The sequence below is a fragment of the Pseudonaja textilis genome, chromosome 1 (genome assembly GCF_049901715.1).
Source record: "Pseudonaja textilis isolate UNSWEBS1 chromosome 1, rPseTex1.2, whole genome shotgun sequence".
Lineage (NCBI taxonomy): Eukaryota > Metazoa > Chordata > Lepidosauria > Squamata > Elapidae > Pseudonaja > Pseudonaja textilis.
The window spans coordinates 73,208,234-73,233,797 of NC_141990.1; the positions used below are offsets into that span (position 1 = coordinate 73,208,234).

Here is a 25,564-nt window from a genome sequence, read left to right on the forward strand (position 1 = left end):
ATAAAAGTGCCTTCTGCGCACGCCTTCTGCGCACATGAACACGCTCACCAAAAGACTTTGTTTCTTCCCACCGCACTACCAGGAAACAGATCACCACCAGACTGGCCTAAACTGAAGCAACATTTTGAACCAGACTGTACTCCCCTATTAAAAAACAACAACAACACCAGGTCTTTTTGCAATGAGCTGCAATGACGAACCAATGCAGTGTGATAAATCTCTTTGGGTTCTTGTTTTACCTCTAGGAAATAATATTAAACGTCTTGATATTGAACTCATCCCTTTTTGTGAGGAAAAAGTCTTAGCTGATGATTCTTTTCTAGGACAGCTGCCTCAGGAAAGGAAATAGGGAAGCATGGCAGTAGATAATCTGATCTTGAACTTGGAAATCCAGACTGAAACACCCACTGGTGCACTCTCTCACTCTGTGTGTGTGTGTGTGTGTGTGTGTGTGCACGCGCATGTGCTCTCAGTACAATCAGGGATCATTTGTGGCGTTTTCTAGATAAGTAGGAGCTTATGGAAAGGTATGACATGCTGCAGCTGAATTCCCATCGAATAAGTTGCTGCTTGGCTGACAAATTCAATTTCAACTGATTCCTGGGCGGGGCGGTGGCGGGGGGGGTAGAACTTTACCTAAAATTCAGTTCTCTCATTCGAGCTGGATCCAAAGGTTGCAAGCACGCTGGATACACTCAGGCAACAGAACAGACCCGAGACCCGAGGTGGCATCGCCTGTGAATTCAGCTCCTTCTCTCCTCCCAGGAAAGACCGAAAGAGGATCTAGGGGCTATATAGCTTAGCAGCTGCCAGACCCATCCTTCCCTGGGTTCGGAAGCGAGGCAAGGATACACCTGGAGAAAAGGTGGAAGAGAGATGCCTGCGGAATTCCCCAGGCCGGGAAGCTGAAAAAGACATCCAGGAAGAGGAGAAAAGGACTTCTTCGCTGCTGCAAAAAGAAAAAGCACTTGGACGCAGCCAGGTAGCCGCGCCAGGGACCGAGCATCACTTGAAGACCCTAATGAGGATCAGGGTTTATGGAGCCTGTGTCTTCAATTGCAGCCTGACTTCACTGGAGGTGGGGGGGAGGTGGGAGGGGAATTTGCGGGGAGGGGCAGACATAACCCCCCCACACACACACACACACTCTCGTGCCCCTCCTGAGAAAGTGGTTCTCTCCAGGATCGCCAGACCTCTCGTTGAACCTGCCCCCTTCAGAGGGCGGGGACTCCGCGTCGAGGTGGGGATGGGAGTGCGGGTGTGGAGGAATGAATGAGGCGGCCCCGCGGTTGGTTCGCCCTCGCCGGCTTTCTGTCTCCTCGGCTCGGCGGTGGCCCTGGGTTGCCCCGCGTCGGAGAGGGCGTTGAACCGCAGCCTCGCCTCGCCTCCGCCCGCTCCCCAGCCGCAGTGGCCGCTCCTCCGCTTCATTCCGTCTGGCGGAGAGAGGGCGAAGCGAGAGGAGGCGGTGACGGCGGTGGTTGCTGCTACCCGCCGCCTTTGCGGTGCTCCTGACCCTTCTTCGCTAAAGCAGCAGGCTCCCGGCGTTGCCTGGCATGGCCGTGGCTTGAGCGGCGTGGAAAGATGCTCACGGGGAGGCGGCAGCAGCAGCAGCAGCAGCGGCCCGGCGGCTGGGACCGCTGCAGGGTCAGCGAGAGATTGCAAGCCGCCCTAGCCGGCCTCCAGGAACTCCAGGTGCTGCGGGAAAAGCAGCGGGCGCTGGTGAGCGAGGCTTTGGCCATGCAGCGCCCAACGGAGGAGAGCCAGGCACAGAACAAGGAGCAGCGTTTGGAAGCCACCCTCACCGCCCTGAAGGAGCAACTGGTAAGGGAGAGGCTCGTGGGTCACGAAATGCCCTTGGTTTGTGCGTGGTGGTGGGGGAGCCCCGCCACGCGCCCACCACTCGCGCGCGGCTCGGCTGCTCTTCGGCCAGATAGGCGCGCCAAAGCAGGCAGAGAGGCTTCGTGCGCGGAAGGGCGCACCTTCTGTAGCCGGCAAGCGTTTTTCCAGGAGACCGCCTGGCGGAAAGCCGGCGGAGTCCTGGTCGGTCATTGTTCGCTACTCCTGGTTGTGTGGTGGAGCTCTCGCCCTATTCCGCCCCTTGCCATGCGAAGTGTCCATGTGTAAATCCTTCCCCTCCCGCACACGCACACACACGCGCGCACACACACAAAAATGGATTGCCCCTGCTAGAAAACCCATTATGTCTGGGCTGAAACGAGGAGGAAAATCTTTCATTCTTGTTTGCCCAGACGGATTTCGAGGGAGCTATTGTTAACAGCCTACCTCCTAATAGTAATCTTTAATAGTAAGTTTCCTCCCCACCTGCATTCTCTCTCTGCCCAGTTGCACAATCTTTGTCCTGATCTCCTTATATAGATTTTATTTGTTAGATCTTTACTATATAAATAGAATTTATCTATCGTGTAATCTCCGCACATCTACACACACATACACACACCCTATTTTAATGGTAATCATTAAAAAAGGGAAGGCTCTGTGGTACATTCTGAAAGAACAAGGTATGTTCTCACATGTTCAGAAAAGGAGTGTGTGTGTGTGTGTGTGTGTGCGTGCATTTGAAGTTAAGAATATTCAAATTCTCCAGTGTAATAATTTATGATAAGGGAGCATTTATTTAAATTAGAAGAACCCAATCTCTTAAAATTGCAGTCCTATAACAACCCTGGGGCGTCCCTCTTATCTTCCTTCTGAATCTAAGAGGTCTTTAAATATTGTATTTTTTCCAAGTAAATGTATAGCAACTTAGCCACAGTGTGAGATAGTCATCCATCACAATGTGCTTCCTGTCTGTTGCATTTTTAAACACAAATGTGAATTCTGTACAACAGGAAAATATTGAAATAACTCCGAATCTGAATATAGCGGTAGGGTTCCATTAGCTACATGTTTTGACTTGGATCTTGCAGACTCTTGATGTCAGTGAGAAAGTACCCATGGGTAAGTAGGTTTGGATGCTAAATTGCCCCTTTGATCTACTCCACCCATTATTCAGTATCTTTTTTTAAAAAAAAAGTTTCAGACTGCAGTTCCATGGGCATTTGCAAGTAAGTCCTAGTGTATTTAATGGGGAGAAGCTCACAGTCCAAGTAATCAGACACGACTAAAATGGAATATGAATGTGGATTTTGTGATGCAAAATTCAAGAAAAGGACATGGCCATCCTTTTATACATAAGTGAGGTGTAGGAATAGAGAGCTTTTGTTCATTTGATGCCATTACCTCAAGAGGACTGAAATCTAAGAACAAATAGCATCTTGTGAACGCTGACTCAAAAGTAAATGCAATTGATTGGGATTTATATACAAAGTTACCTTGTGAAGCCTTGCTGAAAATTATGATTTAAAGGGTTACGTTGGGTTTATAAGAGGAGGCTGAGTAGAAATTATCTCTATTTGGGGGATGTTTTGGCAATTCCCAATCTTTTTATTTCTTCTTCCATAGCCATACGTTTAAATTGAACTATAAAGCCATCCAGTTTACAGTTTTAGTTTGAGGTTTTTGTTTGCTTGTTTTCTAGTTATTCTAAGTATGATTTCTGTGTAAAACAAATATGAAGCTCATTTCTCACTCCACATTCTAATTAAATTTTATTCTGGTGCACAAAATCCACTGGGATGATTCCAGATCATGCTCACATTTTTTCAATAGATATACATATTATTTTACTTCCTTTCCACCCAAATATATTTTATTGATAAAATAAAGGTATTTTATGCACAGGAACAGCAATCAGCGTCTTTCCATGTAGACAACTTTTTCCCTACTTAGCATAATTATAACTATATGTGGGGATGCATTTTTAGTGACATTTCAAACAGATGTTCATATTTTGTAAAATATATATATATTGCATTTCTATCTTGGTATTTGAAGAAGTATGGAGTGTTACGATAATTGGAAAAATTAGGAAGCAGTTCGCATCATACTGAAACCAGCCACCAAGCTGCTAAAATGCAAACGTCATCCTTTGCTCTTTTAAAAAAATTTTTTAGAAAAAATAACCTCTCACATTTTAGCAGGCTGTCTGAAGAATGATCACAATTTCTGATTCCTTGAAGGTACTACACACTATTCCAGTGTAGCGACAATCGGCACATTTTTAAAATATTAAGAAGGATTCAGGGTAATCTAAATTTAATTCGACTATAATTTCTAATGCAGCCCTTCCCAGAGAGCTGCCTTTAGATATATCAAAATTCTAAAACTCCAGTATATTCAGCCATTTGGGATATAAAATGCGGGCAGGTATTGTCAATCATATTCGATAGTTCTAAACAGACGGGTTCATCCCTTGAAAGAAAAGATAATTTCTTATTCTAAAGAAGTGTAAATAGCCTTGGACCATGACTTTTATTGGAGAGACTTGATCAAGAGCATAAGAGAACATGGGGATATTCTGCAGCAAAGCCGTTTTCATCAGAGAACAAATGAAGGCATCTGCTGTGTCATCAAAATCAGGAAATGCCTTTATTAATATTAGCTAAGAATTTAATGTGTTGGTAAGTTGTCAAAATCCCTGGATCTCTGAGATGTTAGAGCATGCAGAGGGGAAGAGGGTGGGATGGAGTAGAGAAAAGGCATAATCTTACACGGATTAGTGTCTATCCTTAGGTGTTGTCATGCAGGTTTTGGGTTACATTTAGAACTATTGAGAGAGCAGTCAGCAATCAAATTCACTTTGTGTCAACCTCCTTATCTTACTTCAAATAAAATAATGAGTCAGACCAAGAATATGGGAACAAACCCACCCAGCTGTTGGGTCTTTCAAATAGATAAACAAGACCATGTAAGGTTTCTCAGTTCTTTTTTCTTTAAGTTTACTTATTTGAAAAAATTATTTGTATATTTAAACTTCACAACAGAGTAAAAGAATGGGAATATTGTTAGATTTTCAAGTTTTGTTTTATAAGTGGTATTTACACACTATTTTAGTATAGAGTTTCACATTACTTCACATATATTATTTATACTTCAAGTAATTTTGTTCAATATAATGATCATCACCATATGATAAGGGATACTGAAAGATTACTTAATAAATTGATGACCAAAACAATATAAATATATATCATGCTGTGTTATGTATTATAGTATATATATCTTACTGTGTTGTGTATACAGTGGTATGTATTATTTGTGGTGTTTCCTATCTAGTGGGGCTACCACAGTGGAAGCAATGGACCGACAGTAAGTGCTTTGCATTATCGGTAGAGTCAACTAGTTCTTCAGACAGATGCACAAATAGGGGGCGTTGTCCTATATTCATATATCCCAGCTATCTTAGTCTATTGAACTGGTTTGGGTTCTCACCTATCCTCTCTTTCCATACATAAACTATAGGATGGAATGGGATCTCATGTTAGAAAATATCTTTCCTTTTTTACTCATAAGTGTCATTTTCAGGGCTTTGTGGCATAATAGTCTGAATACCTCTGAAGGTATTTCTTTTGTAACCTTTTAATTGGCTCTACTTTGCAATTTGGAAGAGAAACACCCCTTCCCCGGTTCCTACCTATTTAGGTGGAATATATTGAATTTGTGCAACAACTGCTTCTGCTGTTTCTCCCCTTTTTAAAATATGGAATTTGTTCCCGAAGGAGAATTCAATCAAAGTGTTATAGACTTCACTCTCTCCAATCTTGGTAATTACACACTTCAGTAAGCATTGAGCTAATTCAGATCTCCCAGTTCCCTCCCCCCTTATTGGTGTTAGACATGGCCATTAATTATCCATTAGGTGTGACACATGCAAAAAGTATTCACTACAAGCGAGTAGCTTATCAGAAGGCATTGGGGAGTGAAAATTGACTTTAACCTTCATGAGATGCTTAAATCCCACCTGGGAAGCTTTGAAGCCAGCATGTTTTGATTAGAGTCAAAATGGCAGCACAGATATACTGCCAATCTTTTGATTAGCCGCCATTGATCATATTAACCGATAACCCCACTCTGTTTTATTTAACACCAAAGAAAATAAGAGTTAAAGCATTTATTGCTTGCTCAATGCTGTTGGGCTAATAATACAAACTCCCAACGACCTCTATCTAAAACAGAGGTTTCAATTTGATATCTGTACTTTGGTTTATAATAGCTCATTCATTCCATGTATATAAGATTTGAAAATGGATGGTTAGCTGAGGAAGATGGAGCAGAGAGTTAGCTGAGAAAGGGCTTGAAGGAAAAGACCTCACATTATTGAAAACGTTTTTTATATGTATCAGTAATCCAATGTTTTGCTTGCTTCTGGATCCAGCTCAAGGTGTTGTTTATCATGATTAAAGCCCTTCATGGAATGGGACTAGACTGCCTGAGAACTGTCTTGTACTTATTTCATTGACCCATTCCGCTCAACCAGGGAGGTCATTGGCTAAAGAATTTCAGCTGGTAGAGTCTAGGAAAAAGAGCTTTTTTGCTATTTCCCCTGCTCTGTAGAAAAGGGCTTTCCAACCTTAGCAACTTTAAGACTTGTGGACTTCAACTCCCAGCTTTGCTGGCTGAGGAATTCTGAGAGTTGAAGTCCATAAGTCTTAAAGTTGCTAAGGTTGGAGACTCCTGCTGTAGAACATCTTGCCACCAGAGACGAGGCAGGTCTTATCCTGGCCTTCTGGAGGTGTCATGGCCTGGTTCTGCCAACTGGCATGGGGGAATAAGAGTAGCATGCAACTTTGGGGATGGTTGATGTCTGGAGGGCACTCCCTCTGCCTTTTTAAAACATTAAACCTTTCTAAACCCTTTTTAACTTTGTTTTTAATACTTGGTGTTTTTCTTAAAACCTTCCAGAGTCACTTAGATGAGATGGGTGGTGTAGAAATTTGATGAATAATAAAGAAATTAGTATATTGAGCATTACTCCAAGAACACAAAGAGGAAACTACCGACTTACAGAGTTTATCAAACAATCTTAAGACATACTGATCAAAGTTATCAATAGTTTAAGGCATCTGAGAGTCCCAAAGTTCAACAGACATCTTTCCCTAAAGCACAGGTGATATAGTCCTGCACAACTTGTCGCACACAGTTCGAAGAGACCCGACTATTACAACAGATTTGATTTCCCTTCTCTTCTAGAATAGCATTAAGATTATTTCAGCTATATTCCTATTCTTAACACTAAACAAGTAACCTTCTAATTCAGTGGTGGCTAAAGTTTGTTGGCTTCCGTGCTGAAAATTGTGCTCTCGTGAGTGCGCTCTCACGCTCACGTCCCAGCACCCAGAAGGCAATGCGTGCAGGGGGCCCCCATGTCTCCTGTGCATGCACGTGCATCTCCCGTGCACCCCTGCCCCCCACGCAATCAGCAAGTGGGTGGTACACGTTCATGCACAGTGGCAGAAGTGGCTCTGCACACATGCCATAGGTTCGCCATCACAGTCCTAGTTCAAGTGTGTCTAGTCTCCATTCTGCTTTTCCATAAGAAGAAAAGCAATACAATTAAGGCTGCATTCCTGAACATTGTTACCAAATCCCATTGTATGTACAAAAAAGCATTTAGTTTCACCATAATAACCATGCCTTTATTTTAATAGAGTCACTCTTTATGTTGAAAGAACACAAGATTAGACAATATATCCAGCTAAATGAGTCATCCGTATTGGTAACCTTCACCACATTTTCTACATTGGAATTAGGGGCTGAGTGTCTTTGCTTGGCCATCTGACATTCCCACAGTTGTAAAATTTACCTAGCACTTGCTAGTAACATTGTTTGAGAAACAACAGTGTTAAAAATAGGAATTTAGCTGAAATAATCTGATTGCTAGACAGCAGATAATATTCAAGAAGAGCAGGAAGGGAAGTCAAATCTGTTTGCCCTCTGGGCAATAGCGAGAGCACAATGGCCAACCTTTCAGCATTGAGATCCTTATGCCTCTATAGATTTTGGCAGGCGCTTCAAAACTTTACAGTACTGAAAGGACCAGTTATTCTGGTTGAAATACCATCTAACCCTAAATGAGCTGGCCACGTGCTCTAGAAAAGGTAAAATGGAACTAATGTCAAATGTCTTCAGTTTTTAATGGATTGTCTGTATCAGAAATATTTCTAAGTTTCTAAGGAAAATACACTTTCTTTTTTCCTTTTTTCTTTTTAGGTTTTTAAAAACCATAGTTTTCATAGTCTACTGCAGGGGTGTCAAACTGGTGTTAAGAGGGCAGCATCACATGACATGTCACCTTGGCAATATCATGTGAAGCGTCACAACTTTTTCCCCTTTCACTAACCTGGGGGTGGGCGGGGCCAGCATGTGGGGCATCATGGCCATGGGCCGTGAGTTTGACAGCCTGGTCTACTGCATATTTTTTTTCTCAGCTGATATTTTAAAATCAGTTGCTAATGCTATAAGTAATACTTCTGCTTTGAACTTGTCCCCACCATTTCTGTTTTTTCACTAGACTGCTTCTCTGTCCTAATCTAAGCTTTTATATAAAGGCCTATTTCTTTTATCTTTTGCTTAGTGCCTTATAATTTGAGAGGATTTATAAAGAAATAAAAATATCTTGATTGACATAAAATTACCAGAAAATGTATTTTCTAATGTTATTTTATTTCTTGCCATTTTGTTTGCGGGCCTCTCTTCCATGTGTTTTATGGTAGAAGTACCTTGGAGGTCAACAGTTGGGCAATATTAAAAAATTAATACTATCTCCCTCCCCCCCCAAAAAACCAGATGAACTAGCAATTTGAAAGACTACAAGCTCTTAACAGCATAAGGTGCTCTAATTAAGTCAAACCTTAAAGGAAAAGAAAGCCTTACAGAAGCCTTCAGTACAGAGTGTTTAACATGTTGACCTACAACTCATATAGCTTCCACTCACTACAACGAAAGGCCACTTTGGGAACTGTTTTGGAAGGAATTAGTCCAGTATAGCTGATTTATGGGACTCTTGATGGGAATTCCAATTCCTTGTAAGGAGCCTCACCCCCAAATTTTACTGGAGCAAATGTATTTTGGGATCATCAAAAAAAAAATTAGTCTCAAACAAGCAGTTTGAGCACAAGAAATACAAACCGGGATGAGAAGTATGAAGCCAACTAAGCACTGATGAAGCACGCCAGGCCCGCCTGATGGTAGGAAAAGTTGGAAAAGAGGAAGGGGTTTATAAGGGCAGTGTAAATAGTTTCATACTGGTTAAAAGTGCTGTAAAATTGCAAACAGATCCTGGTACAATAAATTATCCTTGAATACCTGAGAATCCTGTGCTTTCTGGCCTCCCTACCATTAAACCACAAAGGGAGGGATTGGCTGGCAAAACATTAATCATGAAGCAATTAATTCCAACCAGGAAAACAAAATTCAATTACTTACTTCCTGAAATCAGTAAAGCCAAAAGCTCTTTCATTCCTTTGCACATCAGAAGAGCAGTGCCTAGACAGGAAAAAAATAAGTTTTGTTGTGTTAGTTTGGAATGCTAGCGATAAAGGTTATGTATTTGAATGGATTGTGTTGTGATTGGTGCCGTTGTTAGATTAGGTCTCCTAACGAAACCTGCTGGAAACCGCATCTCTTGTACAATAGTACGTATGAGGTTGCTAATAGCGGTATAAATCATCTTGGAAACTGCTTATTGAACAGAGAATCCATAGAGCTAATGCTTTTGCTGAACAAATGAACCTGGCCATGGAAGATGATCCTGCTGCTCAGCTTAGCAAAACATACTTTGGAAGCCCGTTAAGTGCGCTCTGCTAAGAAAGGCCACTGCAATTAAGAACTCAGCTTTTATCAGACTGCCTGAAGAGATGGAGGTTATTACTCATGTAAGTGTCAGGATAAGCCACAGCAAATATTGTACTGACATTCATGTGGACATAAATAGAACCCAGTTTCCAGTCAAGGCAGGAAAGAAAGTGCCTGCAAGGATTGGGATATTGAGTTGTGGGGCAGGGTGAAGTTTCCTACTTGTCTGCACACCCCATTGGTTGTCTACATGTAAGCAATCTGGATTTCATCTGTTAAAAATCTGTGCAAAGTTCTGAAGCTTTGGGTCTCCTTCCCTCCCCCTCCCCATCAAGGCTTCTAAGATATATTTGCTGGATAAATTTGTAAGATTGGTAGGGGGTGGAGGAGTAAATTAGAGAGGAAAGAGGGAGTTAAATTAAGTGCTTCCTAACAAGCCACTGCTGTTCCAGATGTTACGGCTGCTTTGCACATGAGTGAAATTTCAAATGATTGAAATGTCTTGAGTTTATTGCCAATCATTTCCATCAATCATTAATTCTACAGTAGTGGAACTGAGAGGCTCTATACCTATGCAAACATACATAGACTCACAGTCTAAAGCAGAGTTCTTCAATCTTTCTGGCTTTGAGGATGGTGGGGGAGATGAGAAAGAGGGGATGGTTTGGTGTGAGTGGTGAGAAAGCGGACACATGCACCGCCAGTGGTGGGATTCAAAAATTTTTACTACCAGTTCTGTGGGCGTGGCTTGATGGGTGTGACGTGACTTGGTGGTGTGGCAGGGGAAGGTTACTGCAAAATCTGTGTTCCCTCCCCACCCTACTTACCTGCTTTCAGCTCCGTTGTCCTGTGCAGAGCAACCAAAGAAGACCCAGCCGATCAGCTGAGACTCGGGAGGCAGAGAATAGAGAGGGGTGAGGCCAGTCAGAGATGGTATTTTCCGGTTCTCTGAACTACTCAAAATTTCCGCTACCAGTTCTCCAGGACTGATCAGAACCTGCTGAATAAACCACCTCTGATGCACTCACAAATGGAGCACACATGCATGCGCTCACCTGCTGCTTGTGAAAGGAGGATGTGGGTGCATTTGCACACTATTTTGGGCTGCCCGGTTTTGAACAGCTCACGGCCCAGTAGTGGACCATAGTCCCGGGATTAGAGACTTCTAGTCTAATGTGTGTTCTTTTCCTAGTCCAATCAACAGCATGGGATAGCATGTTTATTAATAATTTTATTGATGTTAATCCAGAATTTTGAATAGAACATCTGATTTGTTTTGGAAAAGGGAAATTTTCTTTTTTAAAAAAAGCCTTAAAATAGTTTTGCCTTCCAAAGAAGGCAATACTGGAAGCTTTTCATCTAGAAATATATCAAGCAAGTATTATTGACTGTAAGGATATAAAATTAGTGACTTTATGGGCTTTCTCCAAATTTTCTGAAATCAGTGGAAGCCTTTCTTCTGCACTTTCTTAGCAGCTGAAAGAACATTGAAGTGCATGAATGAGGAAGAATCCACACAATCCTTAATTTGGGATTAGTAGATTGCTTAGAGAGGAGAAAAAAGAATATTTTGATATCCTTCTGCCCTATGTCACAGAGGTTTTTAAGAATGCCTCTCTCCAGTTTAAGCAGCCTATTTATTTATTGGTTTGTCTAATTTAAGTATCACCCATTTTACAGACTAACTCTGAGCAGGGTACAGCTTCAGATATTTTGGTTGTCACCAAGGTGATTCCCCCAAGTGCCTGAGTTTCTAAAATGGCTTATTAGTTAAAGACCCACACAAGTAGAGGTTCTACAGACAGAACTTCAAAACATATTAATATGAATTGTTTGCACGGGCCTCCCATCCTCAGTTTTATCATCAATGCCATCAATTTAAACTCTCATAGAATCCATTCAACATATTGTGACTAGAAGCTACCAGTCTTCCTATTTTGTTCTGCCTTTGTGCTATTTCTTCAAAGATCAGATTTGTCCTAAAAGATGGAAACATTGAGTTGGTCCTACAGAGCCAATAGAAACTGAACATCTTCCCTTTCCCCTATGAACAGTCACGGCTGAGGAGACAAGACATGGGACTGAAAACCCACCTGGATCAATTGGACCAGCAGATCAGTGAACTGAAGTTGGATGTTGGCAAGACTTCCATTGAGTATCTTGATAGTGATAGTAGACCCAGTTCAGGTAATTGGATTTTTCTTTTTCTTCTGCTATGAACATTTTTATTTTTTTACAATGGCAAATACAGTAAAACAACGATAACACAAAATGTAATCCATATCAAGGAACTTTATTGGTAAGGAACAAGCTTACCATATGTCTCCCGAGCTTCCTGTTCTAGCCCCTGCTGATTGTGCTCTTGAAATTAAGTGACAAAATTTGGCTATTGGTGGGATAGCATGTTTAGCCAAATGAAGGGCAAAAGGAGATCTTCACACTTACTTCTTCACTCATCCAAACTCTTCCACTTCCGTTAGCACCATTCTGTCCCTTGGCTTCCCTTTGCTGCAACTTGGAAGTGAAAGAGATGGACTGATAATCAATCAATAGTAAAAACAGTGAGAGAAAGACGAGATGGTAATTTATTACAATATGTATATATACAAAAGTATATTTTCTAAGTTTTCTAAGTTTCTCTTTTTAGCATTTTGACTCTTTGAAGTCTACCATCTTTCAAAAAGTGGGATCCTATGCTCAGGATTGCTGTTGTGCATATTTTGCATTTGAGCACCAATCTTGCTTAACCTGATGCCCTTTACAAATGTTGAACAATGTTTTCCATAATTTTTCCAGCTATACATATAGCTGGATGTTATAAGAGGAAATAAACTTTCCATAAATATTCTTCTCAGTCTATTTTGTGGTGAGTGTTTTTTTTTTTTTAGTTGTGGCCACTCTTCAAATGTTTGAGAACTACTTGCACATTGTAGATAGCCTATTTGCTTTCGAGGAATTTGTTATCTCCATCCTGATCACAGCTAGAAGTAATGGCAGTAACTGCATTTGCAACTCTCCTTTCTTTATATTAAACAACAAAGCTTAAGAGACCTCTGGTTCTTTCTCAGGAGGAGACTGGTTAATAAATCCTTCATGATTCTGTAAGCCAAACTAAGCATGAAGTAGATTGATCATAGGTTCATTTGTTCAGAAGTATGAAAACAAGCAAACTGAAAAAGAAATGGTTTCATGCTTTATTTTTCTTCCAGATGGACAAAGCCATGGTTAAGATTTTTTTTTTTACTCATACTAAAGTTGAGGAAGCAAGCCATGGATATTTCATTGTCTTTACCCACACAGGAAGGGAGACAGCAAGCAACCTGTAAAAGTCATAAAACACAAGTGGGCATTCTAACTATAAACTGTGGGTGATATGTGTGAACTGACTCACTGAGATTCTTGCCAAACATCTGTTTTATGTGAAGTTGGACTCACTGAGATTCTTGCCAAACATCTGTTTTATGTGAAGTGGGAAAGAGATAAAAAAATAAAGCGAAGTTTTGGAGGCTCTAAATTTGTTCTGAGGACCACAGACATGGATAATTACGGATAGTGACTATTAACATTTAATAGTAAGTTATTAAAATACAGGTGCACAACCTGCAGCCTACTGGAAGATCATTTAGAGCTCCAGAGAAATGCAAATGTTGTTGCTGAATTCCAGTGATATTGAAATCTCCCAATTGCCATTGGTACATCACTCAAATTAGTCCTATCTCCATCACCACTATTCAGTCTTGTCTTCATTCTCTCTGAAGCTATCAACCTTCATGCCATTGTTACTTCTTTGTGCTTGGACTTGCCACCTTCCTTACACCAACCATCAACTTTTCAATTTCACCCATCCCATTCCAGTCTTCCCTTTCCTATTTGATCCATTCCTTTCTACTTTGGCTTGTGTCTTTTGCCTTTTTCTTCCTTCAGTCTTTTTCTTCATTTCTTTTTCCTGACATCCGAGACAAAAAGCCAGTGGTTGTATCATAGCAAAGTCTTTCATACTTCTGTCATCAAACTAATCTTTTTTTTTCTGTTCTTCTCTTGCTTTTTGTGGTTTTAAATGTCTACAATGTGAATTGGTTGTAGTACAATTGTGAAATAGATGGCATTGATTTTAAGATGATGATCATTCATATAACAATTATATTCTGCTTAAAATGAGCATAGGGAGGAAATAGAAAAGGCAAATCCTTCCATGGATGAGGAGCTGTCTTTTTCAATTCATTAAATAAATACAATTAATATAACTATAACAAAATAAATCTTGTTTCTGTGCTTTAGCTGTATCTTTCATTTCACTTTCACACCATTTCTATGGGTTCTACTTTTGCCCATTTTGGAGCACAGGCTCAAAATGCTTTTCAATCTCCTGGAACTTCCCTCAAAACTTGCTCACCCGTGTATGGCAGTTTTGACATTGCCAGTCAAAAACATAACTCTTTAGACTTTCTCTCACTGACAGATTTTTAATGAGAAAAGCCAGAAGCAGTGAGAAAAATTAGGAGGCTTAGAAGTTTAAGACCAGAATGTCTAACTCACCATTGCAAAAATTTTGTGATTGAGGGACAGCGGGAATTTTGTCTGAAAGCTCCTGGTTTTTTTCTCTCGCAGTACTCTCATCTGTGAAATGGAAGAGAAGGAAGTGCTCCAACTGAACCTTCTGCTATGCAGTTTATTTGTTCTCTGTAAACCAGGAAATATTTTTTTTGATTCATCAGGTTTTTATGATCTGAGTGATGGTGGCTCCTGCTCTCTGTCTAATTCCTGCACATCTGTCTTCAGTGAATCCATTTCCTCCTCCCATGCCAGTTTGTTACCAAGTTCTCAGCTCTCCAAAACCCATCTTAGCATCTTTGATTACCGACCCAAATCTGCAGATGAAACCACAGTGCGCAACCAGTTCCAACAGGAGGGACCTCATAGCAGTGATGGATGCCAAAGCAAAGCTTGCCTAGATGTTTCAGGCACGCCAAGCAAGTCCAGACCAAGGCCTGTTTCTACTGGTAAGTATCTCAGGTGCTTTAGATCTTGATTAGAAAGGGAAATAACTTTCTTTTTATCCTTGCTATTATTGGTGAAGATGCTAAGGCACATGTTATTTTGTATTGAGGCTGTAGTCATTTCATCTTTTATTCTAATGAAGTAAAAGGATGTTGCTGAAGCTGTCCTGGATTGGACAGTGCAGGAAGTTATCTGTCACATAGGACATAGCAATAGGGAGAGGTTTAACTCACTTTAACGTCTCTATGCTTTTAACAGTTTCTATCAGACAGATTTTTAATCAGTTTGGCCTCTCTTGAAACAGCATGGTGTACTTCCTGAATCTGGTCTTCAGTTTGGGCCAAGAGCTTGAAACTTCAATATCCCCACTCCATAACAACAAAGATAAACAAAGCCTGCAGCCGCACTGCATAGTGCAAACTGTTGACATGTTTCTGTGGCGTTCGTATCATGAAATGCAGTTCTCAATCTTCAACCAGTTTCATCAAAGCAGAATGCTTTGAGTTGAGCTTAAGTCTGATCAATTTTATAGACATGATTTGCCATTGCCTTTCCAGGATTTTTTTTTTTTTGGGGGGGGGTGTATTCTTGCTCTCATTTACCATGTCCTTATATATCCAAGTGGTCTCCTATCTGAGTACTAAAAGGTAAATTCTGCTTTTTCACCAAGACGCTTTTGTCTCGATGTCTTGGAAACAGCAGGTACGACTGTATTTAAGAATCACACTGCCCACTTCAATCACAGTGGAGGAATTTTTAAAACATTCTGTCTGAGATGCAAGGAGAATAGCTGACTCCTTGCTGATAAGAGGTATGTGTTGGTGAGATATGTGTACCTATTGGAGATGAACAAAGTTGCATTTCTTCTGAACTACTTTAGAGGTCATTTAAACCTCCCTGATTGTGCAGGAAGTACATAAAGTTGGAGGGGCTGTTCAGATCAGAGTGTTTGCACTATGTAAGTAAATGGTCCTAAAAGCACAGTTTCACTAGAACTGAGTAAAGTGCCAGAAATAATAAAAAGGTTGCAAAGCAAGAAGAAGAAATTTCTGTTTTATTAAGTTCAGCCTTCCAACTTACTTGGTTAGAGCAAGCTGGAATTAACTAGTTACTGTATAGTTTTTACCCATTTTGCTCTTGTGAAAGAAATAATACAGCTGCTGCCCATATCAAGAAACTTCTTCCAAAATTGGCCAATACTGTCATGAACTGGAGCTATCTGGGCATGCTTCTTGTATCAACTAAAGCATTTAAACTTAGATAGTTACACAGAAGATATTGCTTTGGTTACCTCCGTCGCCCCTTGATTAGTGTCAGAATGGAATTTGAGCTTCACAATCTTGAGCGTAAGGAAAGTCAAGAAAGCAGTTGGCTTAATTAATTCTAATGAGATGTGACTATCTGGCAAATGAAAGTCACTCAGATCTGCTGTGACTCAGACTGTGGACTGAGAGGCTGGTTCTGTGGTGTGATCAGAGAGGAGTTTGAACTGGTGACTCCTGAAGAATGGTCAGGATTCTGTGTGTTGTCAGTTCAGCCTCTGCTGGGTTATGAAAAAGCTAAGGAAGTGAAATACTGTTGGTCCACGTGGTAGTGTTGTGCCTCATGTCCTGAAGGAGGCAGTGGTATGCTCCCTACTCAAGAACCCTTGGACCCCCCTCAAAATTAGATAACTGTTGTTCTGTCTCCAACCTACTCTTTTTTAGGGAAGATTGTAGAGAAGATAGTTGATCTACAGTTGATAAAACCCCTGAAGGAAGCAGTTTATCTATCTAGAGCCATTTCAGTCAGACTGGGATTCATATGGAGACAGTCTTGAACATGTTTGTAGATGAGCTATGGTGGAACCAGAATGGATATGCTACAGTGCTGCATCAATCCTTGGTCTTCATATCTCAATGGATTTCAACACCATTGACTGTGATATCCTTCTGGGACAGCTCCAGGGGTGAGATATTGGGGGGGGGTGGCATTTTAGGGGCTTTTTGCTTCCTTTTGGGCTGGTTGCTGGATGTTGGTTGGAGAGGTTATTCCCTAAGCCCCTCTTGTGAGGCGTTACAGAGTTTGACTCTCGATCTCCCTTCTTATTCTTTTATGTGAGGCTATTTTCTGGTTTGGGGTTCAGTATAAAATCAGCCCAGTGAGGCTATATGAGTGGATGGAGGAGGAACCATACAAGACTCAATCCTACCAAGACCAAGGTGGATGTTAGGTTGTACAGAGTAAAGAAGATTACTTTGAGATATGCAATCTCCCTTATCAAAGTGACAAGGGGTGAAACATAATTAAAGTCTACAAAAAATGGTAATATTCAGAAGAGACTTAGATACTTCCATAATTCACAGAGCAGGGGAGGGTGTACAACACAATCACATCTGGAAGCTTATTTTATTATCAACAGTCTTGATAAAAGTAAATTTAGCTATTTGGTAGAATTGATTTCCTGGTCTGATCTATTGAGGCTGACACAGGACCATCTAAATCTGAGGAGATTCCAACTTTAACCTTGAGCGGAATAACAGTTCCCTATTCAAGAATAGTGTGCAGTTGGTGGACTTCCTAAATATGCAGCTCCTGCTCCATCAGCAGGTGACAATTATGGCCAGGAAAGTGCACAACTTCATCTGATATGCCAATAGAACCTTTTCCTAGATTGGGAAGGTAACCTAGTCACCTCACAGTATGTTTACTGCAGTGTGCTCTACATAGGGCTGCTTGTGAAGATCACTTGGAACATGCAGTTGTTCAAGAATGCAGGAGTACAAACAGTGATGGCCATGGCTCAGTATGCCCACATGACATAAGTGGTTCAAAGTGCTGGCTATGGCCCATAAAGTCCTTCTTGGCTCTGGGCCTGATTACTTGAAGGAGAGCCTGATAGCAGCCTGCTAGATTAATCTGACAGGATTGGAAAATTCCAGGTCTTCTCCACATGGCAGCTGCCTTCTGGATTAAGATCTAGAGGATTTCCATATTGGTGGCACCTGAAAGAACCTTAAAATTCCAGTTTTTCTCCCAAGATCTGAGCTAGCTCTTTGCTGAGAATATGATATGTCTGTTATTGCTGACCTGATTCATCCCCATCTTTACTGTTTTAATTTGATTCTGTACTTGTCATTTTTCTCTTATGCTGTGAGTCACCCAGAAGTGATTAGAGCTAGGAGGCATCTAAGTTGAATAAGTTAATTTTTTAAATAAATAAATAAATAAAATCTAACCCCCTGTATATTGAAGGGGCAACAGGTCTACACCATCAACCCTGCCCTCCCTATGTGGTTCACAGGTTATGAATGAGCATCTGTATCAGGGAAACCATCTTTGTAGGTAGATCTCTGTGTAGATGTTCTAAGCCTTAGGACATTGCTCAGACTGAAAGGCAGCGTAGAAATTGGATGAAAATGGGTGCTTATGTGCTTTACCCATTTCAAGTAGATTCAGTGAAGGGTCCCATTCATCTATTACTGATCACTACTCATTTACGCAAGGAAAATTGTAGAATAATTCTAGTGCTGCACAAGGTTCTCCAAGTCACCCAAGGCTTATATATAACCCAATAGAGTTATAACTCTATTGAAGGAACTCTGTTAGAACTTCCATACCATATTTTCGCTGTTTGTTGAGTCATTTCAGACATTTGCATATTTTTCTGGTATTGAGAGAGACATAATACTGTATGCATGGCAAAAGATGAACCAGCCGTTAGAAGATCTCGAATACAGGTTTATCCCATCATTACTATTCCTGCAGAATAATGAATGTTTGAGGAACGGGTGTTAATTTTTTTAAAGATTCAAATTTATTAATTGCACTGTGCAAAAGCTTATATTGGTGTGTGCTGCAGTGAAGCTGGGACAGGATGGTTTGTCCAATGAATTCCACATGGGCTTTGCCACAAATGAGAAACATCTATGCTTGGGTGTCTTCTGGAAAACAGGCGTGAGCTTCATACCTAAGGAGGAATCTTTTACATGGAATGCAACATAACACTTTGCTTTTGTGTCAGGCACAAAGTTCATTGATATCAAAAGGAGCATCGTGTCATTGCTTTGTATTGATGCTCACTTAAAGGGATGGAAAGACCAAAGTTGTTACTTTCTGTTAACCTTTTTATGAAATTCTGTCTTCTCCTCAGGTGACCTTGAAAGGCTCAGCATGGTGGATGCCGGATTTCCAAAAGTCACTGACCTCAAGGCCTCTTCCCAGCTTGGTTCAGGAGGGGAAGTCCAATTTTATTGCATGGACCCCAAATACCAAAGCAATTTGGTCTCTAAAAGTGGGAACGATGTGTATCCTTATCCTAGCCCCCTTCATGCAGTTGCTTTACAGAGTCCCCTTTTCTCCCTGGCAGAAACAGAGACCCGCCCTTTACTTAAAGGTGCATCTCATTTCATGGGGCCCAGCTTGATTAAGACTCGGCCACTTATGGAACTCAGGCCAGGAGGTTATATCAACAAACTGCTGCAGCTAACACGCAGCAAAGGAAACTATCCTGCCAGCTATCCTGCCGAGTTCAGTGAGAAAGGTCCAGCAAAGAATCAGCCACTCACAATGCTCCAGAGACTCATTATTATCCCCAGTCCGGGTGGAGTGAAAATTAACAGCAGCAGCAGCCAGCTGGAAAAACAGGGGGCCCCACTGCCTTGTAATAAAGCCGATGGGAAGCCACCAAGGGACATGCCTGAAGGGGAATGTGCCAAAGAGCCGGAGACCATGCATTCTGTGAACGTAGAGCAGACAGCTTCGCTGGCTGACACAGAGTCTTCACCAGCTGTGAGTGGCTGTTATCCTACTAAGCCATCTGTGTGGGATTCTCCGGTCACTGAGGCTGGGGGAAGCAGCCTGGAACGCAGCTCATCCTGCTCACCATTTGGAGTTGATGATTCCAACTTGAGCCTGCCAAACACATGGGTTGCTTCAGCCAAAAAATCTCACAAAAAATCTCCGAGAGCCATAAAGCCTGAAGAACCCGAGTCTGCCCCACAGGAGGAGTTGGTTCACACCAAGTTTGCCCCTACCGAGTCCCATCAAGTTCGAGTCAGGTTTGCCAATTCTAAGGTGAAGCCCGTGAAGATGAAGAGGAGGAATAGTGAGAAGATGCTGAGGCCGGGCAGGCAGGTGCTTTATGTGGAGAAGCCACGTGGGGTTCACCAGCTTGCTGCCAAGTTGCCTCTTGAGTGGAGTTTGTCTCAGAGACAGCTCAGGGGAAGGCATCTGATTCGGAGGCCTACCTTTGCAGGGGAAAGCACCGGCAGATCTTGCTCCGAGTCCAGCTTGTATCCTGTGCCATTCGGGATCCCTCAAACACTGTCCAGGTCTGAACTCTGCAGAGCGTCTGCTAATGCCATGTATTCTCTTGAAGCAGCTTATTCTGACCCAATGATTAAAAAAAAGCAGCGCAAATGGCAATCCACCGTGGAGATCTCAGCCCAAACCCAAGTGTCCAGCCTTTCTAGCAGCCTTGCCTTGGGACCACCAAAACAGGGAAGGAGAGCTGGGATTCTGCGTACTGTAACCATGAGAGCCGAGTCCAAAAAAACCCTCCCTCTTCATCCAGGGGCCTATGCCAAGAGTGAGTCTGACCATTCAGAGTACTCCGCTGAATGTGCCTCACTTTTCCATTCCACCATTGCAGAGACCAGTGAAGGAGAAATTAGTGACTATACAACCAACCACTTTGGAGACAGTGAATCCAGTGACAGCGATTCAGAGGACGGCAGTAGCAGCAGTGGCAGCAGCCTGACTCTTGATTATGCTGATGAGATCCATGAGCATGAAATGATCTGGCCCACATCTGCGGGCAAGCAGGCAGCCGCTGCCGCCGGTCAAGTCTTGGGCAAGCCTCACCCACCAGTGCCCAAACTCTGCCGCATCAAAGCATCAAAGGCTCTCAAGAAGAAAATTAGGAGATTCCAGCCTACTTCCCTGAAAGTCATGACTATGGTTTAAAAGGAGAGGAAGATTGTTCAGTGTCCCCGTTTGCAAAGCCAAGGAAGATTGGTACTGTAAAGGATTCTTGGATCCTAGATTTCAAGTCAAGGTGTCATCATTGTTGGGTTGTTGTTGTTTTTTGGCATTTGTTTAATGCCTGTCTAAATGACACTGTGTTCCTTTTTCTGTTCTGTAAGTGTGTTTCTGTGGCTTCATACCTACCTGACTTCATTCCATTCTAATAGCTACTAAATGTTTAGATTATGTGTCCCATTCATCCAAGTCCTGATGAATTGAGGGAAGAATGCATAGCCTATAATGCATGGGGGAGATTTCCCAAGGTTGGCAGGTGTGTTTGTCTACGTGTATAAGATTGCTTTCTTGCCAGAGATGGCACTGCAACGTGTTTCTTGGAAGAAGAGCTCATTGTCAAAAAAAAAAAAAGCTCACCTTCTCATCTTCTCATTCCCCATGGTCATCCATATTAATGAGCAGCAAGACAAGATACAGATTGAGAAAATGAACAATAATAATCATGATCAACATGGCTTATTCAGTAAAACTTGCCTGTTCGTTTCAGTTTTCTGGGATCGGAGAGTTGTGCATGGCTCAGAGGAAGGTTTGGATATGATTCTTGGCCATTTCTAAATTCAGAAGGTTAAATAATGTTCTACAACAGGGGTCCCCAAACTTGGCAATTTTAAGACTTGTGGCTTCAACTCCCAGAATTCTGTGAGTTGAAGTCCACAAATCTTAAATTTGCCAAGTTTGGGGACCCCTGTTCTACAATATAGAATACCATCTTTTGATATTGAGATGTTTGCATCTTCTGGACTGGGTAAACTGCACCCCAAACTGTGCCACAGCACATTACCAGCTCAGATTTATTGCAGGCTCAATAAATGTTATGATCTACAAAGGTAAAAAGCTGTCTCACTTTATTTAAAACAGGGGTTGTTCTAATTTTGTTCAGAGGCTGTTCAGAGTTACTTTGGTGACCCAAACTTTTTCTAAATGGATATGTTGAAATGAATGGGGTGCTACATGAGTCATATCACTCCCTAAACTGCTAAAGCCACATGTGTTCCCAGTGTGATTGTATTCTTTTTAGAGGAAAAATACTACTAAAAGTTAAGTGCTGCATTTCAGGATTATGCTTGAATTTAGTGCTGCAGCAAAATAATAATAATAACAATAATCCACAGATAAAATGCATGGACAAATGTACCCAAACTAATGATGTGATAAGGTTAAGATTAATATCCCTGCTTTTTTTCTGACTGGTGGAAAGATTTTAAAGCACTTCTCACCATGTTTACTGTGGATAAGGTTTATCCATTCATAAAATGGGTGCAATTGGTCATTAATAAGATATAAAACACTTAGTATGCTAGAACTGGTGGCTAGGAAATTCTGGGAGTTGTAGTCCACAAGTCTTAAAGTTGCCAAATTTGGAGAGCCCTGTATTAGAAAACTCTACCACACTTTCTAGTTGTCTCTTCACTTTCACCCTTCACAAGGATGTTACTATAATATTCCACTTTTCCTTTTCCTTGGGTAGGTGAACTACTTTGAAATAAAGCACATATACGGAAACAACACACTTTTATTTTCTGCAAAAATATATGATTACTTGGAACAAAGAGGCAGGTACAAAGCTGGGAATAAAACATGGTGCCAGAATTGGATACTTTTCTTTGATAGCATCCCCAATTCCTATTTGTGAGCACAACATTATGCATCCACAACATTGATTATAGCAGTACTGTGAGCAAAGTGAGGGTCTTCCTTTTACATAAAAGTGGATCATTTTCCTACAGCATTTTTTTTTACAAGAAGAGTAGTGAGAAGGCTTGTAATCAATGCCAAGAAACACATAAAAGATTATATTCTTTACAGAGGAGTATGGCAAAAGAGGTAAAAGAGCAGACTATGCAACATAATAGGCGATTATTTCTCTTTCCTTTTAGCCTAAACAAATCTAATTAACTTCAAAACTCCACAAACTGGGGCTTTGAAGAAAACATTTAGGCCTTTTCACTTGTACCAATTTCCCAATTAAAGTTGTCTCTCCTTCACTTCCTGGCTGAGCTTCAACTGCTTAGTGGAAAGTGGTTTGAGAACCTCAGTCAGGAACTGATCAGTTTCCCTGCAGGAAAAATTTAAAATAATGGTGGTCGTTTTTTTAGCTTCCAATCCTCTATTTTCATACCTTAAAAATGCACAGTTACTTTAGGGGAAATAAAATATTTCTCATTAACCAAATGAAAGTATACTAGAGAAAGACAGCCTTTCCCTTTATATAATATTGTAACATACAAGCGTTCAATACATTCAATAAAAGGGCCTCACAGCAGATCAAGAATGAAGGAAACAAGTATGGAAGATTGCTCTATCGCTGGCTAGCAGTCATAATCAAACCTCCAGTTGGAAGATGTGTATCATTGAACATTAAATGTGCTGTCGGATGTTGAAAGCAACTGTGTGAAGCTGGAAAAACGACATATTTATTTTGTGTTATAAATTGATTATTGGGGAGGGGGAAACCACTTTTTCACATATATATAACAATATGCCCAATTCATGGACCTGCTGTACACAATTCCACCATAAAAGGAAAGAGGTTGATTTGATTGTCATTTTAATAATTGACTTTCATCATTGTATGATCTGTGAAATAGCCTAAAAGGGAGGGAAAGTGTGGGTGAAATTTAATTTTGCTTCTTGAGAACATTGTTTTTAATGAACTGGACTTCACAGAATATAAGTCTTTAGATGGTGTTACATAAATCTGGCATGGTTTGGACAACAGTACATTAGTTCATCAAAAACATTAGGACATACTCAGCTGAACTACTTTAGCAAAAATGTTTTTTAAAAATCACAAAAATGGTAATAAAACAGGTTCTCAGCTTTACAGTGTGGTGACCCTGTAAAATTTCAGTTAAGACTGACCTCATTAACTTGACATTGATACTGATATCAATATTAATTGATGTCAGTATCCCTCTGGATCACATATTCAGGAATCTGCTCTAAATAATACAGTTTAGAATTGTGTCATTCAGAAAACATCCTGAAAGTAATTTCCTTTGAGATGAGTAGCTTTGATAATGAAAAGTGTAAGTTGCTTTACTTAGAACTGAAGACATAAGACATATGGATGTGCCTCTTGAATGTAGATGGTGAAGTATGACATCCAGAGAGAATTCATATTCTTGTTTAAGTTGCTTAATAAGAATAATGCTAATTTACACAGACAATTCAAATCAGTTACACTGCCACCATTGGAAGAGTTGAAGGACCACATTAGGGACAGATCAATGAAAAACAACTATATGTGGTTGCTAAGAGTTGACACAGACTTGAAGGCACGTCATCAATTAAAAAAATACTTCCCTGGTTAAGAGGCATCAACCACAACCATAAACTGACTTCTGCTTAGAAATGGGTGACACAATATAATTTTGTGTCCAAGAGTCTTACTGAACTGAATAGGAACATGTACACATAAAAATCTGCTTGACTTTAATATATCAATATTCATAAAACATAATTATTCACATCAATTATATTAAAAGGAATAAATAGAAATGAATGTCTTTCTTGAGTGTATAAGTCTGTGTATTTTCAATACCGAGCAGCTAAATCTGTGCATCACATATTTCCCACTTTGCTTGAAAAGCTGGAAAAAGATGAAATCTTGGTTCATCTGCTCAGATATATGCAAACATTTAACTGGTTCTCAGTTACTGGAACAGCTAAATAACATTCCTATCTTAACCAGCAAGCTTCACATCAGGAGATTTCATTATATTGTTGCCCATATAGAGAATAAATTGGTTTATATTAAGGACATGAAGCAACGTAAGAAGACCTGGGCCTACAACTGCCTTTATCTATTTCCGGTGCCATCATCACAAAAAGTATTGGTCTGAGTAAGGAGCCATAGAAGTGACTTTGGAGAAGACATCCAGAAACGATAAGGACAACAACAACTACTGCAGATAAAGCACACATCAAATCCAGGATGATAGGGAAAATATTAGAAAGAATCTCAATCTGATCTCTTCTGATTCTCTGGAGTATAAGAGGAAGGGAAGGGAAAAACATAGGGAGACTGGGATAGTTCTGTTAAGATAGCCTGTCTTAATAAAGTATAAGGCTAGTCATCCTGTGGAGTCAGTTTCCTTGTTTGTCTATATTTTGTAGGGCTTGCCAAGATCTCTAGAGCCCAATTTTATCCCAAATGACAGTATGACAAAGATTAATACGTTTCCCCCCTTTTCTCAACATGTTTACTGCATAATGAAGCTCTTGGTATATTGCCATCTCTATTGATCCAGCGTATCTCTGTGGACCAAGATACCAGCAACGCAATATTCATAGGTTCCTTGGCTTCCCAGGAACCCTGCATAGAGCCTTTGACCCCTGTCTATTCACCATTGGGGTTATTAGGCTGCTTTATCTGTGGACAACTCTTAGAAGCAGACCGTCAAATACAAAAACAAATATTAAACCAATAAACAGTAAAAACAATGCAAAGCAAGTGGTGAATTAGCACCATTTCCACCCCATGAAATATCTCTTAGTAAAAATATTTCTTTACTGCAGGCACCATTCTCACAAAGGTGAGCTGAAATAGCCAAATCTTGGTAGATTTTTTAAATGCCATCATGGTGGGTTCAGACCTGATCTCAGGTGGGCCAGTTTTCCAAGGAAAAATCAGTAACAGGAAAGACTTTCCCTCATTGCCCCAACAACATGTATTCAAAGAAATGCAAAGGATGCCCTCCCTTATGGATTTTATTGGATAGGCACAAATTGCTTAGAGAAGGCAGTCCCAATGATGTCTAGCTTTTGAGCCATATAAGGCTTTGAAGGTGTCAGCCAGCATTATAAATTCCAGCAGGAAATAATAATAAATTGTGTGATTTAATTACAC

General features: G+C 40.8%; 1 protein-coding gene and 1 long non-coding RNA gene across 6 annotated transcripts in view; one reads left to right on the forward strand and one right to left on the reverse strand.

Moving 5' to 3' along the window:
- Nucleotides 1-25,564, reverse strand: part of LOC113439311 (uncharacterized) — a 129,922-nt gene that overhangs the window by 44,317 nt on the left and 60,041 nt on the right. Inside the window, exons 3-4 of one of the 2 annotated variants that reach the window (XR_015744474.1) lie at nt 12,139-12,207; nt 11,876-11,903 (exon numbers count right to left, since the gene is read on the reverse strand). This is a non-coding gene — a long non-coding RNA (uncharacterized LOC113439311). Of the gene's footprint in view, nt 1-9,324; nt 9,385-11,875; nt 11,904-12,138; nt 12,208-25,564 lie in introns of those variants that run through there. The other variant, XR_015744471.1, reaches the window with a different exon arrangement.
- Nucleotides 1,083-23,490, forward strand: DACT2 (dishevelled binding antagonist of beta catenin 2). 4 transcript variants are annotated; one of them, XR_015744451.1, is made up of 5 exons: nt 1,083-1,821; nt 11,748-11,880; nt 14,409-14,693; nt 18,824-21,300; nt 21,414-23,490. XR_015744451.1 is itself a non-coding variant. In XM_026705129.2 (4 exons), exons 1-4 carry the CDS (start codon nt 1,582-1,584, stop codon nt 20,635-20,637), a joined length of 2,472 nt encoding a protein of 823 aa, XP_026560914.2. In that variant the 5' UTR covers nt 1,083-1,581; the 3' UTR covers nt 20,638-23,490. The 4 variants fall into 4 exon arrangements, 2 of the variants coding, with proteins under 2 accessions (XP_026560914.2, XP_087794119.1); XR_015744453.1 differs by having other exon boundaries at nt 1,457-1,821; nt 14,302-14,693; XM_026705129.2 differs by having other exon boundaries at nt 18,824-23,490.

Excerpts from the sequence above, each read along its gene's own strand:
- DACT2 (XM_026705129.2), top strand. The coding sequence starts at position 1,582 with ATGCTCACGGGGAGGCGGCAGCAGCAGCAGCAGCAGCGGCCCGGCGGC. Across the intron at positions 11,881-14,408 it reads TGATAGTAGACCCAGTTCAG|GTTTTTATGATCTGAGTGAT; the intron begins GTAATTGGATTT and ends TTGATTCATCAG. Across the intron at positions 14,694-18,823 it reads ACCAAGGCCTGTTTCTACTG|GTGACCTTGAAAGGCTCAGC; the intron begins GTAAGTATCTCA and ends TCTTCTCCTCAG.